Source organism: Watersipora subatra, chromosome 3 (genome assembly GCF_963576615.1).
Source record: "Watersipora subatra chromosome 3, tzWatSuba1.1, whole genome shotgun sequence".
Taxonomy (NCBI): domain Eukaryota; kingdom Metazoa; phylum Bryozoa; class Gymnolaemata; order Cheilostomatida; family Watersiporidae; genus Watersipora; species Watersipora subatra.
The window spans coordinates 25017028-25039486 of NC_088710.1; the positions used below are offsets into that span (position 1 = coordinate 25017028).

General features: G+C 34.4%; 2 protein-coding genes across 3 annotated transcripts in view; one reads left to right on the top strand and one right to left on the bottom strand.

The window, feature by feature from the left end:
• LOC137389555 (uncharacterized) overlaps positions 1-22459 on the bottom strand; it is a 365277-nt gene that overhangs the window by 33510 nt on the left and 309308 nt on the right. The gene's annotated exons all lie outside the window — the stretch shown is intronic.
• Positions 21326-22459, top strand: part of LOC137389556 (uncharacterized) — a 386829-nt gene continuing 385695 nt past the window's right edge. The window contains exon 1 of the mRNA XM_068075599.1: positions 21326-21622. Coding sequence (XP_067931700.1) covers positions 21530-21622 — 93 coding nt within the window. The 5' untranslated portion in view covers positions 21326-21529. The remainder of the gene's footprint in view (positions 21623-22459) is intronic.

Consider the following 22459-nt stretch of genomic DNA (forward strand, 5'->3'; position numbering starts at 1 on the left):
CTTGAACATCCATAGGCACAGCACCAACTGCGGCTTGACTTTTTCTTTGCCCAAACATTAACAATGCATACATGTAGTAGAATGGATATCATTACATTGCTTGGAATGAGACAAAAAAGGCATTGGATCAATTATGCCAAGCTAGATTACAACCTTATCAGCTGAGAGACAAGTTTGTATTATATGTTGTTTTAATCAGTCTAGACACTTTTTCTTTTGATAGTTCCAAACATTCATTCACTTCACTTTCAATTCAGAATAATCATAGAAAGGTATGTTCGTTGTTATGAGACCATGATAAGACAAGTAAGTTCAGTTGAGTTGGTAATTGGTTTGTTTCCAGTATTTTCTTACAACGTGAACCGATGATATAGTACATGTGCAAAGGTTAGGTTTACCAAATATTTAAAATTTGTATTGCGTGTTCACATACCTGGGGTGTTGTAGTCTCCTCTGATGACATTTCACCAATAATTTGGTCTTATTGTCACATTTATGATTTAAAAACTAGTTGGACAAGCATGCTTTCACTACTAAACTCATTGCTCAGCTGAAGGCTCTGTTGCAATGATGCACATCACTGAGACGTAACGTCGTGAGAACAACAGCCAATTATAGGCCTCACTTTTGCTCCATTGTAATGATAGCTATTTGCCAATCTAGGGTTTACTATATCTATGATAATTACTATAAATGTTTAAATGAACGAAAGGATGAAATAAGTCAACTCTAACAATTACCCGAAATCTATTAACTCAGAACATGTGTTTGCATTGGTCGGGCGTTAGCATGATCCCATAGCATTGTTGCTTCTCTAGAATGCTAGTTTATTATTACTGCTCTCCGGGTTTAGGAGCACCGATTCTCATAGAAAAGCGCAGCTTCAATGGCAGCGAAAAAGATCGACGATCCAAGGCTAAATGATAATTATGACATCACATTGTGGAAACCACAACCAAGTGTCTTTTAATTGCAGGACATACTTTTGACCCCGGGTTTTTCATAGTTCTATTATTCTTTGTGTATTGAATATAGGCTCATTCGAAAGCCAAGACTTTGATGTATTGAAATAAATAATAAAAGTACTTATGTAATTGATGTGCTTTAAGAATAAAATATAGTTCACTCTGATGACACCGTTATAGAACTGTAGTCTATTATTTTGCTCTTATAATTCTTTTATACAGCTAGGTATACTTTGATTTAGATAATTCTTTCAAAATTTAACTTTTTAATCATACTTTCATGCTTTGTAAGATAAGCTTTTGCTCTTTACTTTGCTGAGACAATCTAATCTTTAATTAAATTACAACAATCTACATTGTTACACAGAAGAATTGTTATTGTTAAACCTATATTACCTGGCCAAAAACATAATATAATCAAGATAATAGATACAAGGAAGCTTAGGAGTACTCGAGCAAACAACACAAACGCGAAATTTTTGCCACAATGGCTTATTTTTCTTGATGGTTGAGGTAGCTATTTATGGTTCAGTTGGTGGTTTGTACGTTTAAGCAGACCTCAAAAATGTGATGGTACTATTTTTAAATAAAGCCACAGCAAGCTCGCAAATTGGGGGGTAATAAAATTTGCTGTTTTGGACTCCAGCAAACATAAGCATGTGATATAGATAATGTGAATTCAATTGATGCATATAATATTGTCTCATATCAGATTTAAAATTTAGGCGATTGATTAATCAATTATATATGTGCATGTTTTATAGTAATTGAAACATTAGTGACAAGCAAAATGACGTTGAAATAACATCGAACGGCCTTGACAAACACAAGTCGTGAACGACCTTATAACAATGTAGTTTTAAAAAAATGTTGCTTTAGCGTCCGGTTCGAATAGTTGATGCAATAAAAGGAGAATAATTTAACCTTAACTTTCAGTCAACATAAGCTTGATAAGTAGAAAACCGTAAGCATAAAATACACAAACAGAATCTTTAACGTTGGGCGTTAATGTTTCAAGGCGAAATAAAAAATGAGTTATCTATAAATAAAATATGTTTACCAAATTGGAATCTATTTAATTCAACTTACTTCGAACATGACAAATCTACTATCTAATTAAATTCTTCAACACCAGCCAGTTCGTATATCAGAACTGTTTAAAATTCATGCACCTCATTAGCTAAATGAGATTGAATAATTTAGATAGTGTCTAACATAGTCTAGTCTACTATATTATCTCATTCGCGCCCGGATGGGTGCATTACAGAGATGTCATTATGTACCAGTATTTTTTTTTTCTACGAGACAAACAAATAAACGACTTGATTAAATCAATAAGACAATTAATTATGCAAGTTAAACAAGTCAATAAAGACAGAAAATAAGGGGTTTTTGGTCTATTATAAGACGATTGCTTCAAGAGAGCAATCAGATAACGGATGATTACAGAAAATATGCAAAAACAAAAACTATTTGATTAAGTCAACAAGACGAGCAAGGAAACTAGTTAATCTAGTCAAGAAACTCAAGCAAAATATTTATATATATTGGTTTGTTGCTTGCATTAATAACACGATTTAAGTAAAACGATACAAGCAAGCAAGCCAACAAGTCTACAAGGCAGGCATACAGACAGGGACCTCTCAAGGATAAGTGTGATATTAGGTATTACAAGAGGGGCCTGCAACTGTAATTGCTGACAAGGCATTGGACCCAGAAGCACTCATTGTTAAGATGCGATTAAAATACCAATATTTGGCCACATCACATGAGATTGCCTTTCTGATCAATCCCTTCCGTGTTCGACTTGTTGTGTTAAAAAGTACGTGGTTTTTAATATCGATGGCTATATTATCACTAAGAATTCTATTAAGCATACTTATATCTATATCTGACCTACGGTCTTCTAAAGTAGGCCAGTTTAAAATGTTCGTCTTCAGGGAAATTGGGTCTTTCCATTTAATTTTGTAAGCCCATCTGAAGGATTTTCTATTTATACTCTCTAACTTGCTAATATGCTTTGCTTGATGAGGAGACCATGCACACGAAGCATATTCTAGTATAGGTCTAACATAAAAGACATTCGATCAGTAATCCATAATATTTACGGATTAAATGGACTAAATCTGCAGTAGATACGAAAAGCCGAACGCACTGAATGACCGAACAGACCGAATATTTTTAGAGTTGCCCTCTCGTGTGATTATTTAAGGATAAGGGTGCGTAACTCAAACTTCTATAAATAAAGAGCTCAATGAATTCCGTAGAAACATTTTAGAGGCTGTTGTTTATTTTCGCGCCAGTAAAGCACGCTGTGAATAAAAATATTACATATTCAATCAAACTATTTTTGCTGTCACTAGTCCAATCAGTACTTGCCTTACCTTTGACAGATGAAAGGGAAATGCCTAGTGTGTTGGTTCCTGCGACCAACACGTAGAGGCGACTAGGTCGGCTTACTCTACCGGTCTGCATTCACCCTTCACAGGGGCTGTGTACTGGTTTCTTGTGACCAACACGCAGAGGCGACTAGGTCGGCTTACTCCACCGGTCAACATTAACCACCGTACACAGGCAATTGCACCCAGAGGGGTTTTATACTAGGTCGACAAGGTTGACCGGAGGTCGACAGGGTCGACAGTGTTTTTACGAGTTTATCCCCACAGCACAGTCCATAGACTAGGTCTTTGGAGGTAGCTATATGCCTGGGGTGGTTCTGGTATCACGCAAGGTAGCAGAAAGAGTATGGTTCCAAATGCACTGCATATATTGAACGAACATAAAGAGCCGAGGCCCTGCCTTAAGTACATTAAATTATGTAAATGAGATGCAAGGACCAGCCTCCTTTAGGGGCGTGGTTACAAAAGGATAAAAAAGGGAACATAACTCCAGTTAGAAATTATACAAGAAGGATAGCAACTTAGTGTTCCACCACACTAGTATAGTAGAAGTAAAAGGTTTTATTTGTTCAGTAGTATCGTTAAACATTGGTGAATTAGTAGCTAAATAGCTAGCCAAAATTGTTTTTTATTCAATTGGAAATAAATATGTTTATTTCTATATATAGTAATATTTATTATAATTATATGAAACATGCAATCAATATTATTTATAGATAATAATTGGCCATAATTGATTTATAGCTAATAGTTGAGGGAGGCCAACTCCCAAAAGATGTTCGGTTTGTTCAGTCATTCAGTGCGTTCGGCTTTTCGTATCTACCGCTAAATCCATTGAACTTAAAACCCCTGGAATGGCAAAAGGTCATTCGCGAGTACGGAAATCCGGTCGACGCCATTATCAGTTAATGTTCAAGTTAATTTCATTGTGTTCAATGTGAGAAAGAAATCTAATTTCAGATTTAACAGCTATGGAAGGTCAAGAATACACCGCTCAATCACAGGAACAGACTACTGAGATTGCTACTAATAATCTATGTGCGAGAGATAAGGGTGTAGGTGCACAGTGCTATTGCTATTCCATGAACTGCAAAAACCGCAAGAATGGACTTTTAAAGGAAAAGGCATGACATTTCACAAGTGAGTCACTTCTACTACTAGTTCTGTTACTATTGCTCAAGTCTACGACTACTAATAGTTGTGCTACTACTAGTTCGTACTGCCACTAGTTAGTTCTACTACACTAGTCACTGGGTGAGTGAGAGTCGATCAGTGTCACTACTGAGTGTACGAGTTTGACTGTATTTTGTCGGTGATTAGATAAATTTATAAGCTAGTGAGTGAAATGTTCTTCCTTCAGAACGAAGGTTTTTTATTATTTAAATTTTGAATTTTTTCTATATTAATATTTTGGAACTACAACCCATTAGGTTATTTCTAAATATTTATATTTGAAGGAAGTGTTTGTCATGCTTATAATATTATTTATTGTTGTACCTGGATCTAGCTAGCAGTAAGGAGATAAGAGTAATAATACTATTGTAATTACTACTGCTGCTAACTAACTACTACAGTTTCATTTTAATTTTTAGATTTCCAAACAAAGCAACTGAGAACTCTCGTTATTTACAATGGTATCGCAACCGCAGAATTGTGAATAAGCCTGATCCTTGAGCACTTATCTGCAACGAACATTTCAATGATCCATGTTTTAACAGCAGGTTAAAACGTTCGACTGAAGCCATTTAAAGGTAATATTTTTCAATGTTGAATGATACTTTTCAATAATTAAATTTAAAACCATATTGTCAAGCACAGTGCTGCAAGGTTGCTCAACTTAAAGTAGCTATATCTAAAAAAAATTTAGAAGCCTCAAACAGCACCCAAAACAGTGACAGCTGCCACAGCAAGTGCCTATGAATATGTCTGCAGCTTAGCAGTTGTGTGATCTGTTCTCTGTGATTCTTCATCTTTGTTTCTGGGATTTAATGTCCAACGCATAAATTATGCTGTCCTTTTTATCAAATGTTAACTGTGTAAATGTTTTTTTTCATTTCCTAGTTGTTGTAATAAAACTACATAATACTCCTGCAAATCATAAATTCCAAATTGATAGCAATAACTTGCAATTTAGAACACAAAACATCTTTTTGGAACAGAAAAAATCAAAAAAATCGATTTAAATAAAAAAAATCAAATAAAACAATAGAAATCGATTTTTTTGATTTAAAAAAAAATCATCGATTTTCAACAACCCTGCCTACAACACAACAGGGTAAAACATGGTGAATCTTTGCATATCAAACAACGGTGATGTGAATTTTGTTGCAAGTCAACCATTAAGCTTTATGCCTAAGATGGGTGTGAATGACTTCCAGTGAAAATTGCTACATTTTCATTTTACATAGCGATATGGTAGCATTTTGAGCGGTTTTATTTTCATTTATTTTATTACTTATATGGTTGTTTATTAAGGGTACTATGTTTATGTGAATAAGACATTCATTTTTGTTGATTTTATGTAATTGTTATAATTGATGCTTTTGTTTAGGGGGTTGGAATAATAATCCTACTGTTACTCAGTTTAAGGCTACCTTCGCAAACTTATCATCAAATGTGGTGCAGAGTCAGATGCTAGTAAGACAGGTAATGTTACTGCTCAAAACGAGATTCTCATCATACTGGCTACTCCAGAAGTTGATCAGTTTGTGGAACTCAATGATTTCAGATGCCAAATTTCTGTTATAGGTAACAGTATAGTCTATATAGCTGGCTACATTGTGCAAAAGCTAACTAAAGTGCTGTCGTGACATTGGCCGTCAGTTGCTGGTTACCACTAAGTCAAATATCCAGTACCGACATCTCTATACTCTACTCAAGCTACAAAACAATGGAGGATTGGTGCATCCATCAGACGATGTCATCAGGATCCTGCTAGTTGCAGATTAATACTTTCGTATTCATACAAAGCCAGATCCACTCCATTGTGTGGTGTATTTTATTAGTAGTGTAAGGTCTAGTGATGTGTTATGCTTTGGGAAACACCTTACGGATACGGCAGATGGCATATCCAACCACTGCGTCATTGATGAAAAACTTTATTCAGTTGTTTTATGATCTCCGACAGCATCATTATGCTAAAATCCTGCACTCAAACTGCAAGGTGCATCTTTGTGGCATACAATACTAAAGTAGTACTTTTTAAAGGCCAGTAACAATATAATCACTGTAATATTCATCTGCAGCTGTTGTTGTGCTGTTATTCCTAATCTAATTTAGTTCTAAGAAACTGATGCACCTTGGCTCAATATCCACTTCTATACAAATCTCCTTTTACAGTTTCTGTAACGTGTATGTATAAGTTTAATCATCTGATTACACTAATTCTTGCATTTCCTTGTTTGCATTATTTTGATTGTTCTCTATTACAACGGTTTTTAATTTCCGTTTAGTTGTTGCAGTAGTTCATTCCATCTTTTACAGATACTGTATTATACATATCATACATTCATAAGCTATTATCACTTAACTCTTGAAAACAGTTTCTGTTTTGACAGCATACCTATGTGTTGTTTTTATCGAAATACTTCATGTGCTAAGTTTTTCCATATGCATTTATGCATATGTAATATAAATTTTAATATAATGGAACAGTTGTTATTTGCCTGAATATATCATTTGCTGGGTTTATGCATTTGTAATACAACAGTTTGTATGAGTAACATGGTCCACGAAAATCTATTATACATCTACTTATCATTTGATATATCCTACTCCATATGTTATAAATAGGTTTTCTTCTATCAGGGCACTCTAAACGCTGTGTAGGAGTAGCTTTCATTAACACCCAGCTGGAGAATAACTATTCAACATGTACATTTCTGTCATTTTTCACCGTTTGTTTACAAACGGTACTAGCATTCGATTAGCTCTCCAATATGGCGCATACGTTTACGTATTATTATCAACGTAAAAGTCACGTGATTGCCATTCCAGGGGTTTTAAGTTCAATGGCTAAATCTGTCCGATAAAATAGACTTGAAACCAAATCTAGAGTAGTACGTACATATTTTATCAAAATATGTACGTACTACTCTAGATTTCGTTTTAAGTATATTTTAGCGAACAGTTCAAGTTGCAAATCACTATCATTTTTTTCGTGACACCCCTAAACACTTACTGCCCGCGCTTTTCAACGATTCTCAAAAAGCATGGGCTGCTTTCTCGACGAAGGTCACGGTCAACACGCCTTCAACCTTTCGTGTAAATTGTACGTTTTGACTGCCGTTTTATTTAGTTCTTCGCAAACCTCATACTTTTACTAACCTTCTGTGATTAAAAATTTAATGGTATTTATTTGGGAACTGACCATAAAATTAGTTTTGTTGCAAACCTCATTAAACAAAAGGGGGCTATTTGTGTAAGTAAATGAAGTCGAGTATTACGCAAAGGGGAATATCGAGGGGAATATCTTGAACTGGGCTGCTCTACATCCTATTTAATAAAACTTGTAGATGTAAAAATTTAAAGTAGTATCATCCTGTATTTTATTTGAACAAAATGAGAATAGTCTGGCGACAAATTTGTGCAATCGCTTATTGTTGATATATATTAACAAAATGTCAACCAACACGGTTTTAGGAAAGGGTTTTTTGCACACTCAAATTGTGACTTTTCTAAATGGCCTGTAGCAGTTTCGAGACAACAAAACAACTGTACATACCGCTATCTTAGAATTCTCAAATCGTTTCATAAAATAGATCATGACAAATTAATATTTGAGCTACCATCTTAATACAACATAAATCCTAAGCTTTAGTTGTTGGTACAATATTTTTTGTCTAAAAGGTTGTGGTGAATGGTAGACTTTTAGAAATGTTGCTAGTTACATTTGGAGCTCCTCAAGCTTCTGTTCTAGGTGCAGCGTTGTTTATCCTATACATAAATCACATAGTTAATATGATTACGCATTCAAAAATCAGGCTTTATGCCGATGATGTCTTTCTTTAATGTGATGTTAAGTCAAACCAGGACTGCATAAAATTTCAGGATGACCTTAATACAGGACAGATAAATGTGAGATGCAGTTAAATCCTGTAAAATTACATGTTTCAGCGTTTGGACAAAATATGCTTGCAATAACAAAAACAATAAACAGGGAAGCAATAACATATTGAGGTGTGAATATCGGTTGAGATATTAAATGGGATGTGCATATTGAAACAGTGTGTTAAAAAGCAACTAGGATGCTTGGATTGATATAACTTGTACTATTTCAAGCACCCCAGAGTAAAGTATGTAGCATACCTCTTCTCGTGTAGGCTGTTGCTGGAATATGCAATGGAAACTTGGGATTCACCCAGGGTAAAGCACACAAATATGCTTAATCATGCTGATTCCCAGTGATTAGTTGTGTGGTAGTGAAGAGTAGCTTGACATTTGCTACGTGTGTTTTAAGCTTATCTGTGTGACCTTGCATTACAACAACGCACTTATTACATTTTGCCTTAAAAACTTTGCCTTCTGCAGTTCGAGTGAAAAACTGCCAAACGGGATTCTTTTTTTTGTGAGGCTTGTTGGAAATTCTAGGCACTGCTTTAACTTTTCAAAACAAACTTGAACTGAATTCTGACAATCCAAATACTTTGGCTTGAACTCATTAAATGAAATATTAGTTTGCAAACAGGTTTTTTGGCTGGTTTAAACCGCTTGGTTTTTGGCGAGTCAACCCTGCCAATTAGCTAACATTTTTCTGCTTACTGACTGCCTATTCTTGTCAATGCCATAATTTTTTAATAGACTTTTTAGAGCCATCTAGGTATGACAAGAATGATTGTACATGGCTTCTTTACAAGTTATGATAATTTTTGTTGTCATAAGATGTGTCAGATTGCTATCATAGGTTTGGTAACTTATGACACTTTTAGGCTAAAAATTTCATCTTCAAAGAGCTACTAATGCTACATGTACTTGATGTAAGCTCTCTAAAGATAACAGATGCAGAAGTTAAAGAGAGCCTTGTCAAAGTTTTTTGAAAATGTCTCGGATTCTAGTTCTCTGGTGAGTGTCTGATAAAAAGTTTAATCTAAAAAGCAATAATCTTCTCTTGATATTAAATGGTGTAAGGCATTCAACATACATCACTGTCAAAATTTCATAGTTTAAATGCATTAGCTTACAAATTTTTCAGTTGAGTTCAGAACTAGAATAAGGTGACTTGTACACGTCTTGGAAGTGGACTGCAACATATAATCTGGAACCAAAATGGCTTATATATTCTGTAAAACCTAAGTTGTCTGGTATGCATTTGAGCACACAGCGCAGCTAATGAGATATTAGTAAAGTACAGTTATACCTTGACTTTCAAACGTTTCTGATATCATTCAAATCGGATTTCCTCTAGAAAATTCGAGATCCTTTACACCTTGAACTTTGACAAAAATGTCACCTTTGGAGCGACCCAAAAGCTGAGTGAACCTGTATACCTTAAGTATTCAACCTCTATTGTGAGCAGTTGTAATTGTGATTCGTGTCAAAAATACATTTTTTTAGGTGGGCCATTTTAGACGCACCATCTTTGATACAATGTTTAACTATATCCTTTATTAACATTCCTACGATTTTTCTGATTATTTTGTTACCTCTTACCATAGCATGGATTATGTTGCTACCTTGATTGTTTTGATGTTACGATTGGCAAAAATGGAACGTTTTTGTTGCGCTGTTTTATGTCACACATTCCTTCATAGAATGTTTTATATCTGCAACCTGAGCATAGGCGAGCTTTCGCTACTTTAAAGTTTATATAAAAATTGCTAAAAACGAAATGAAGGGAATGTTGATGTATTGTTTATGATCTTATATAGGAAATTTTTTCTTAAATTAATCACAGTCTATTTCTATATTTTTTTGTTTATGGTAAACAGTTGACAAGACTTTGAGTAAACGAGGGTGAGATATGACCGGCTACAGGTACAGCAGTATGGTACATTCCACAATCTGTTCTAGTCTATTAATATATTTTCATGAGTTGATCATTGTATTTCACATATGACCAGCTTTCTTATCACATGCGTACAGTTTATATAGTTTAAATCATAAAAATTGTTTGAAAAAGCTATTTTCTAGATTTGGAATGGTTTAAAATTATTTTACATTGATTATAATGGGAATGTAGTTTTCAATTTAAATAACTGGATTTTGAACAAATCACTTTTAAACAGCCTTCTGGAAAGGATTACAGTAAAAATCTGAAGTTTTACTGTATGTCTCCTGCCACTTGTAAAACTACATCTGTAGACCACAATATAATAGTTTTTTAATAACGCCCTTACGCTATTCTGTTTAGCATGTGGATAAAAAGATACAAAAAACCATATTAGTAATTGATACTCACTTAGTACTGTATATTAGTATTTTATGCGTTGCTTGTACTATTCACATGAAGCTTGGTTTGGACGTGGGCATATTTATTATTTAAATTGAGGATATATTGACACCTCGATGATATTTCTTTAAGTCAATCATTATTTCTGAGATATCCATAATTTTAATCACTAGAATGTTGTTATCAAAGAAATGCTCACACTACAGTCTGATCATCACTACAGTCTGATCATCACTACAGTGATCAGCGTAATGCAAGTTTTATCTCTTACAGTTATAAACTTTAGGAGATAAAACTTGCCTTTAAACTTATGAGGTTTTGCAATAGTGTCAAATTGAAACCTGACGCAATGCGTCTAACTTTGTGGTGTATTTAAAGCTTTCCATTTCTTATATGATTTCTAATTAATTGAAATTGCTGTTTATATTATTATTATTATTGTATCAATTATAATAGTTGATAAGATTTTAATGAGAGGAATAGACTTTGCTAATCTTCAACCTTGCAACTTAAATTTGATGATACTGAATAATTTTGGCATGACAATCCTGTCATGTGTGGGCAATTCAATGTATTATGACTAACAAGTGCATAACAGCGTACTAAACTAACTTTTTCTCTAAATTTCTGTAGTTTCATGTGGAAATCTTTACAAACCTGTAGGTTGATATAGCGTTTATCTTATTCATACACATAAACTTTGTTGGCCATGATATAAGTTCAGCCTGTTGAACTTATATCATGGGTATTAGGTCATTGCTTGTTAATTTATGGTAAGCAACACTTATAGTGCTTGACACGAGGAGGCAACTACCTGTATTTTATGCTGAAAAGCTTGGAATGAGTTTGTTTACACGGACTTTGTGTCATAATTTATTCTCCTTTTCAGTCGCAAGAAGACGCAAACAAATCCAAATCAGCCAATCAGAGAGGGTGTTTGCTGGAACAGGTATCATTTTAAGTAGTTTTAATACTTGCCATTCATTTTGATATATATTTAATATTACACAAAATGAGATGTATCACTAGTAAGTGTGGTTTATGAATAATTCAGTTTATAATTATTTCTAGGGATTTATAATGCCTGACTATTTCAAAAACTACAAACATAGTATATGTATGTAGTTAAATTAGCTTAGATTTTAGACAAGTGAATCCTATTCTTCATAGTTGTCATTTGCTCATGAAAGTTTGCATTTGGCTGGTTCTTGTATTTAAACTAAAGGTTCACCATTGTAAGCAAATACATAAGTTATATGTTTTTGTGAAAAGATTTTGTTAAAGATGTAGTTGTGTCAAAATTTAAGTTGATCTTAAAAGAAAGCATTTTTTTTCTCTATCAGTTGATATGTTGTTTGTTGTGTTACGCGATCACATTGCCAAGATATTTGAAGATTAAAACCGAAAAAATCTGATCGCCGTAAAAACGCTCAGGCCACAAAAACGTGCCCAGCCTCGCCAAAAATGATGTCACGCGTTTGGCAACCTGTCTCTATCTCTCGTATTCACATCGGCTATTTGCGATAAAAGTCTAGTCTTACGCGGCTCTATTGGCATATATCTTATTTTGTATTTGCTCGTGTTGCCTAGAATAAAATTTTAAATCCTGCTACAGATGCATTATTATGAATGTTTAAAAGGCCTCAAATAACGAAAATTGAAAATTTGTTCTACTCACTTTCTCCAAATGTTGTGTAAACATTTGGGTACCGACTACCAATTCTACCGGTCTATGGTAATTCTGTCAAGTCACTTTTGTAGAACGCGGTCTTTGTATCAGCACAGTTCTGCATCTACCCATACAAACGATATACAGCCTCCCATAAGCCCCGCCCACATTATGTCGCCTATTACCTACGTACTCGTTTCTTGCTAGTAGTATTCTTACCGAATACTAGATAAGTGAAATAAGCAAGCCACCTCTTTGAAAAGAATATAGACAGGGATAGAGTTTTAAGAATGAGAAGTCTGCTGCAAACTGGATTTGAACTCACATTCTCCAGTTCTGCGGACACCCATATACCATATCCGATACACTACAATATTCTGCAAATCATGTTTTGCATTATCTTCAACAATATTATTTTATTATATAATTTTTACAAGCAAAAATATTTTCATCTCGGCATAAAACTTTTATTAAAAATATTCATCAAGTCGTGGCCACTCAGATAGTATTAGCTGATACAATAAGACAAATTCATCTACTGCAACAAACTCAAACAAAACATCATGGCTTATGCAGCACGCATTCAAGTCTCTCTTTCCACTTTATGGCAGTTTCCACACTGACAAAGCTTCTTCGGCTGGTGGGACGACATAAACATTCTGTAATCAGTAAAAAAAATGCAATAAATATATGTCATTCTAAAGCGTATCTATTGACAGCTTCCAAATTGGGAGTTAAATAGATTGCGAGTGTAATTTTAAAAACGAATAAACATTTAATAAAGGCACAAGTACGCCAAGCCAACGATTCGAAGCTTTGGTTCTGGAAATTAAAGATTTGCAATGATCAATCGATTTTACCCACTTCCTACGAGTGAAAATAATTTGTAATCATGACTCTAATTTACCAAAGAAAATTCGAAAAAAATATTACAGCTAGGTAAAACGGCAGATAAGCTATGAAACGATGATTGGAGATAGCAAAGAATTATCATTTTATTAATTAGTATATGTATTTATGACTATAAAAATATTACATTTACTAAAGTATAGAAGACTCTAAGTTAATTTACCTCCATTCTGTCTTCTTCTGCAGCAAAACGCTGCTGACGCCTGTCAGCTTTGGCTATAGGCTGTCTACTCTAATCTTTTACTAAAAGTTGCTCAGATAACTCTGAGTAGCGGTCGCTCGAACTTGAAGCCATTTTAAAACTATGTATAACTTAGTAATTGTTGAAACGCGTTGAATCAGTAACGAGTAATGAGATCTATTTAGGAGAATCTTCGAGATCACAGACAACGCGTTTTACGAGTGATAACATTTATTACGGCCTATATAAAAATTTCGCACGCATGATTGGCTAACGAATCGACCTCATATTTATCGCTTGTGGTTTCGTTTCAGATAACAAGCTTGTGACGTCACGAAATTGCCACCCGCTGGAACGTGAGCTTTTTAAAAGAGGGCCTCATTCAAACGCATATATCTCTGGACAGGGTTGGTCTACAAAGACAAAAATGGCATCAAATTGTAGCTGATGTTTTAGCCTTTTATGGGTCCTAATTTCATTTTTGACGCAACTACATCTTTAATGTCTGAGTAGTAGTAGATGGAGTTATCTTCACCAACAAAACATGATAGGACAACTCCTACAATACACTATATCGAGTACACAGACTACAATAAAGTGTTTCTAATGTAAACAATTAAACAGAGGGTCAAAAAGAGATTGTAGTTTATGCAGTTGTTTGTGTAGTCATATCTACTACACGAGAACTTATATTGTTATAAACTTATATCTGTTATACTTATAATATCAGAATCTAAGATCCTTGAACCTGCACTCCATACTAAACAGTTGTATGTGAGTTGGGAGTACTAAATTATTACCTATAATAGTAGATATAGTATATATTATATATTTTTTATATGATTAGTATTAAATAATATATATTTATCATGACTATAATTGTAGAATCGAATTGATGGCCTTTTAAAAAAAATCAACATTGGTGACAATTTCTAGTGATTCAACACTGTCATATGCCTTCACTAGAGCTCACTATTGAAAAGTATATACGCAGTGACATGATGCGGAGTAGTCAGGTGTTATGTCACTACTTTGTGCTGTTAATGGTACACTCTACATTTAGCATATACCATTTGCAGATTAGCAGGCCAAATCCATACTATAGCGATATCAAGATATTTGATGCACAAGAGGGTGTTGAGTGTGTCTTGGTGATAGACAATCACAGGTAAATATTTTGTTTGTTTGTTTTATTTCATTGAAAATAATTACATGGCAGCGAGAAACAGAACAAAAATTGTGCAATGAGGACCCACATGCTCATTAGGATAGCTAGTAATGCCGCTGGGCCCTGGTTACCAGTTAGTTGATTTATTTAGATGGTAAAAAAGTACACATTCACTATTTGAGTAAATCAATGAGGTGTTGCTTGATGTCTGATTTGAAGCGATTGCAGTATTTGAATATTGCAATCACTTAAAAAATCAATGAAATGTGTTGAATCAATGAAATGCTATGTTTTCACCTTACGGTTACTTGGACTCCTTTACTCAACAGAAGCTTCTTATGTGAGGGGCTCTAGTTCAGCTGCTAGGTGGGCACTTTTCTCTTTGTTTGTTTTCTGTGAAAAGCATAGATATATTAAACCCCTACTATATTTATGGTTTATGGTTTACTATATCTATGGTTTATGATTTACTATATTTACGGTTTATGGTTTACTGTATCTATGGTTTATGGTTTACTATATCTATGGTTTATGGTTTACTATATCTATGGTTTATTGTTTACTATATCTATGTTTTATGGTTTACTATATCTACGGTTTATGGTTTACTGTATCTATGGTTTATGGTTTACTATATCTATGGTTTATGGTTTACTATATTTATGGTTTATTGTTTACTATATCTATGGTTTATGGTTTACTATATCTATGGTTTATGGTTTACTATATCTATGGTTTATGGTTTACTATATCTATGGTTTATTGTTTACTATATCTGTTTTATGGTTTACTATATCTACTGTTTATGGTTTACTGTATCTATGGTTTATGGTTTACTATATCTATGGTTTATGGTTTACTATCTATGGTTTATGGTTTACTATATCTATGGTTTATGGTTTACTATATCTATGGTAAAAAGTATCATAGGCTGTATATGCAGTGATGTTCCTCATTAATGTACTTAATACACAAAATCTTGTTTCTAGAATCTGTTAGGTTTAAACAAAGTAATACTTCTTTTTGCACTTGTTTGATTATTAATATGAGAACTCTGGGATGTACTTTGGGATTGGTTTTCTAGAACATTCTTTACAGCTTATCTTTATTGTTCATCATTCATTATTGTCTACTGCCTTCAGTGTATAAATTTTGTTCCATATCTGAGGGGCAAAAAGTTGGTATGCTGTTTAAAACTTCCTGCCAGTGTTTGTAGTCGATTTTGTGTTATCAATGTCAGAAAGTTTGCATACGCATCATTTTGCCACTTACCCTGATGCCAAGGCAAGCCTCCTTGATAATTGATATACATGTAAATTACTACATGGTGTTTATATTAAGATAATTAGTATACTTACCAGTCTCGTGTGCTGTGAGAGATCGTCATTAGTAATCAATATGTGCATAATTATCCCATGAAGTGGTAAGGTGACTGAGTGGGGTAGTGGTAGCATGCTTGCTTTTTAATCCGATGCCTGGGGTTTCATTCTTGTGTGAGGTGATCTTTTTCATAATGCTTTTAGTGTGGTGTTGGATAGACAGATATTATTATAGTGAAGATTGTGTAAACAATGGTTAAACATCACTATAGTTATCACAGCTCATGTAGCATGATCACTACTAGCGGTTAGAGGATCTCACTAGGAGTCAGTTAGATAAGTTATTCTGATGAATCTCTATGAGTTGTTCAAAATGTTTGACTGATTATTTGTGTGACTATTATGCGATGAAAGTGAAATTTAATATTCATACAAATTTAATTATTGATTCTCTCAAGGTACTAAACACCATTTATTATATCAATATTTACAAAGGTTGCTACTAATAATGCATGGCTTTACTGTGTAGTATTTTCAGAAACGGTTTGCCATCGGTCGTCTTTTTTTTAATTTTTAATTGTAGGCTTGCTGCAGGACTTGTATCTGGGAAAGTGGTTGTTTGGGATATTCTGGTATGTAATTGCATTAAGGCTGACATCTTGTAGGTTTACAGGTAACCCTTTGACCAGGTATAAGCCCCCCCCCCCCCAAAAAAAACAACCGAAACTCATGTAATTTATTTTCGAAAATTCAATAAAATCGATATTTTATGGACATGCATAGCTCAAATCTTAAATTTATTTCTATGAACAAAATTTTTTGTACATATACATTCATTCACATATCTACGACTCAAAAAATATTACAACCATGTGCAATTGTCCCTGTTGATGGTAACAGTTGGTGGTGCTCTCAGTGTTTCTATGAGATAGATTATATACTTATAACAGTAGGTGGTGCTCTCAGTGTTTCTATGAGATGGATTATATATTTTTATAACATTAGGTGATGCTCTCAGTGTTTCTATGGTATGGATTATATACTTATAACAGTAGGTCGGGCTCTCAGTGTTTCTATGAGATAGATTATATACTTATAACAGTAGATGGTGCTCTCAGTGTTTCTAGCAGATGGATTATATACTTATAACATTAGGTGGTGCTCTCAGTGTTTCTATGAGATGGATTATATACTTATAACAGTAGGTGGTGCTCTCAGTGTTCCTATGAGATGGATTATATACTTATAACAGTAGGTGGGGCTCTCAGTGTTTCTATCAGATGGATTATATACTAATAACAGTAGATGGTGCTCTCAGTGTTTCTAGCAGATGGATTATATACTTATAACATTAGGTGGTGCTCTCAGTGTTTCTATGAGATAGATTATATACTCATAACATTAGGTGGTGCTCTCAGTGTTTCTATGATATGGATTATATACTTATAACAGTAGGTGGTGCTCTCAGTGTTTCTATGATATGGATTATATACTTATAACAGTAGGTGGTGCCCTCAGTGTTTCTATGAGATGGATTATATACTTATAACAGTAGGTGGTGCTCTCAGTGTTTCTATGAGATGGATTATATACTTATAACAGTAGGGTGTGCAATCAGTGTTTCTATGAGATAGATTATATACTTATAACAGTAGGTGGTGCTCTCAGTGTTTCTATGAGATGGATTATATACTTATAACAGTAGGTGGTGCTCTCAGTGTTTCTATGATATGGATTATATACTTATAACAGTAGGTGGTGCTCTCAGTGTTTCTATGAGATGGATTATATACTTATAACATTAGGTGGGGCTCTCAGTGTTTCTATGAGATGGATTATATACTTATAACAGTAGGTGGTGCTCTCAGTGTTTCTGTCAGATGGATTATATACTTATAACAGTAGGTGGTGCTCTCAGTGTTTCTATGATATGGATTATATACTTATAACATTAGGTGGTGCTCTCAGTGTTTCTATGATATGGATTATATACTTATAACAGTAGGTGGTGCTGTCAGTGTTTCTATGAGATGGATTATATACTTATAACATTAGGTGGTGCTCTCAGTGTTTCTATGAGATGGATTATATACTTATAACAGTAGGTGGTGCTCTCAGTGTTTCTATGAGATGGATTATATACTAATAACAGTAGATGGTGCTCTCAGTGTTTCTAGCAGATGGATTATATACTTATAACATTAGGTGGTGCTCTCAGTGTTTCTATGAGATAGATTATATACTTATAACATTAGGTGGGGCTCTCAGTGTTTCTATGAGATAGATTATATACTTATAACAGTAGGTGGTGCTCTCAGTGTTTCTATGAGATGGATTATATATTTTTATAACATTAGGTGATGCTCTCAGTGTTTCTATGGTATGGATTATATACTTATAACAGTAGGTCGGGCTCTCAGTGTTTCTATGAGATAGATTATATACTTATAACAGTAGATGGTGCTCTCAGTGTTTCTAGCAGATGGATTATATACTTATAACATTAGGTGGTGCTCTCAGTGTTTCTATGAGATGGATTATATACTTATAACAGTAGGTGGTGCTCTCAGTGTTCCTATGAGATGGATTATATACTTATAACAGTAGGTGGGGCTCTCAGTGTTTCTATCAGATGGATTATATACTTATAACAGTAGGTGGTGCTCTCAGTGTTTCTATGAGATGGATTATATACTTATAACATTAGGTGGTGCTATCAGTGTTTCTATAAGATGGATTATATACTTATAACAGTAGGTGGTGCTCTCAGTGTTTCTATGAGATGGATTATATACTCATAACATTAGGTGGTGCTCTCAGTGTTCCTATGATATGGATTATATACTTATAACAGTAGGTGGTGCTCTCAGTGTTTCTATGAGATGGATTATATACTTATAACAGTAGGTGGTGCCCTCAGTGTTTCTATGAGATGGATTATATACTTATAACAGTAGGTGGTGCTCTCAGTGTTTCTATGAGATGGATTATATACTTATAACAGTAGGGTGTGCAATCAGTGTTTCTATGAGATAGATTATATACTTATAACAGTAGGTGGTGCTCTCAGTGTTTCTATGAGATGGATTATATACTTATAACAGTAGGTGGTGCTCTCAGTGTTTCTATGATATGGATTATATACTTATAACAGTAGGTGGTGCTCTCAGTGTTTCTATGAGATGGATTATATACTTATAACATTAGGTGGGGCTCTCAGTGTTTCTATGAGATGGATTATATACTTATAACAGTAGGTGGTGCTCTCAGTGTTTCTGTCAGATGGATTATATACTTATAACAGTAGGTGGTGCTCTCAGTGTTTCTATGAGATGGATTATATACTTATAACAGTAGGTGGTGCTCTCAGTGTTTCTATGATATGGATTATATACTTATAACAGTAGGTGGTGCTCTCAGTGTTTCTATGAGATGGATTATATACTTATAACATTAGGTGGGGCTCTCAGTGTTTCTATGAGATGGATTATATACTTATAACAGTAGGTGGTGCTCTCAGTGTTTCTGTCAGATGGATTATATACTTATAACAGTAGGTGGTGCTCTCAGTGTTTCTATGATATGGATTATATACTTATAACATTAGGTGGTGCTCTCAGTGTTTCTATGATATGGATTATATACTTATAACAGTAGGTGGTGCTGTCAGTGTTTCTATGAGATGGATTATATACTTATAACATTAGGTGGTGCTCTCAGTGTTTCTATGAGATGGATTATATACTTATAACAGTAGGTGGTGCTCTCAGTGTTTCTATGAGATGGATTATATACTAATAACAGTAGATGGTGCTCTCAGTGTTTCTAGCAGATGGATTATATACTTATAACATTAGGTGGTGCTCTCAGTGTTTCTATGAGATAGATTATATACTTATAACATTAGGTGGGGCTCTCAGTGTTTCTATGATATGGATTATATACTTATACTAGCTGTGCTTCCCGGTGTTGCCTAGGTATTAAAAATCAGCTCGTAAATAATGAGAAATAATGAGAGTTGCCTGCCACTTGCTATTAGCCTGGTATTTTGCCAATTGGAAATTTGAGTAAGCTTACTAATGAGAGCTATTCGCCTCCATGACGTTACGCAATCACCCTGTGTAGTGGGTGAAACCGTTGAGTATTTGCTCTCATATAGCGAAATATGTCAGCTAGCTAACAGATCAATATCTGTGGCCTAATTGGTACCGGGTCGGACTGGCAAAGGGGAGGGTCCGAGATCAAATCTTCTTCGGTACGGATTCGTTATTCCAAGATTCTAATAATAACTAAAGCTGGACATACTGAAAACAGACGATATAAAACAGATGACAAACTTTGAGAAATATATATATATATAGATTGTAACCATCATCAATCATTTTGCCACCATTATATATATACCATATATGGCATTAAGTAAATTATCATAACTTTCAAGCCACACAGTCTATAAAAATGTTTTGAAATCAAATTTATCAGCATCAAATTTTACACCAGTTTGTGCCATAAAAATTCCACAACAATTCCATTGTTGCAGAATGAGCTTGGTCACTTTTTTGACTATTTTCAATACAACCATGATCACATTCAGGTCAGACAATTGACCAACTTTATTGTAGCTTACAGCATTATTAGTTCTAAAATAAAAATACTCCCAGCAGTGTTATTGTTCAATAAAAATCACCGAAAGTCTTTAAATCTAAAATTAGTGCAACCCTTGTAAGCACAAAGTTGCAATGGAGAATACAGTCTTTGCAAAATGAAACTACACCCGGGATGGGTTGAAAACATTTTCTATTTACCTAACACATGCCTATGTATGTTTAATTTTGTTCCAGCACAGATACAATAGTCTAGTTAATCAACTACTCACTAATCAGAAAGGTTTGTATGAAGCTTACTAAAGCCGCACCATGCGCATCTTGGCCATATGCAAACGCTTTGCCGAGCCGTACTGGGCTGCTTGTTGTAGTGAAGAAGTTGAACAACTGATAAACGATTAATATTTACTACTAGTGTAATAATGTTGATAGTTGATAGTGTTCATAATGTACACATTCTTATCAGCTGTATTTGGAGCAATGACGGTTAGTGACTGTTTGTTTTTATAGACATATATGAGAAGCAATGGGATACCAATGGTAGACTTACACTACAGCATGTAGATATTCTAGCTCGACCTGATGAGAAGTCACTTTTCTGTTCTGCTACCAAACTATCAGGTGTTTGTTACACACTTTGTTTTACACCATCTTCTTCCACTCTCCAGATTATGTAGCCTTGTTTGAATACACAAAAATGCAGGTAAAGCGATGGAGTTGAGCATTTTACAGACATTTGTTTCCTACCGATAAGTTCTCTCTGGTGCTGCTCCTGCTTTAAACTTTCCATTCTATTAAATAATCCATATTCCTGCCAATATCTTATCTCTACTTCATATTCACTTGATAATCTATCTTCGCTCTTGACTGTATTTAGTCTGAATTGTTTTTAGAGGATAATTTTGCAGTCGGCGCATTATCAGGAGAAATGTTAGTATGTAAAATTTATCACAGGATGGAACCAACTGAATATCCTGCCTTCTCAGATTCTCCTGTAAACTGCCTTTTGAAGCTGCATGGCGTAAGTAAGTTTTTACCTTCATTTGTGTGTTTTATTATTGGCTGAATTAGTTGCGTGTGTGTGTGTGCGCGTGTGACCCTCACTTAACAAGGTCATTTTTTTGTAAAGTCAACTATATGGTGAGGTAAACAAATGAAGAGAACCTGCTGACTACATTTGATAAGTTAATAAGCTAATCCGCAACACATTAGTAGAGATGCCCCGATTCTAATTTCACCAGCCGATTCAGATACCGACCGATACACCGGTTCTTATTGAAAAATAATCCGATTCAGATACCGATTCAGATCTCCTGTGTTGCATAGATATTTGTTGATTTTATTATGCAAGTATAATGCAAAGAAACTATAAATATTGATGTATTTGTTTGTATTCATGGAAAAAAATATACATGTATATATAGTCACATACTGACATTATGACTTACCATGCATCTAGTAACAAAACAGTCCATGTATCTTGTAATCTGCTATTAATAATGGTAGTTACTGTTAGTGGTACAGCTTTTTCGGTGATATTGATGTCTCTCTTCTACTGCTGAACGAACTGCTGCGCCGGTACAAGTTTAGAGCAAATAAATGTTTCTCTTAATTACCGTTAGTGATTTAATTATCTCAGCGAAACGTCTTTATCTTCCATCGCTATCGATGTAGCCAGTCGTACTGAAAAATGACTCACTTGCCACAGATGGTGGAGGACAGGCTAAATGCCGATAGGCTACTGAGGTTATTTTATGCGCCGCAAACGATACATTATATCATTAGGATCAAGAGAGTTAGATAATTTTATGCATCGAATGCTCAAATTACTTTCGTGATGCTAGTACATAGAAATATT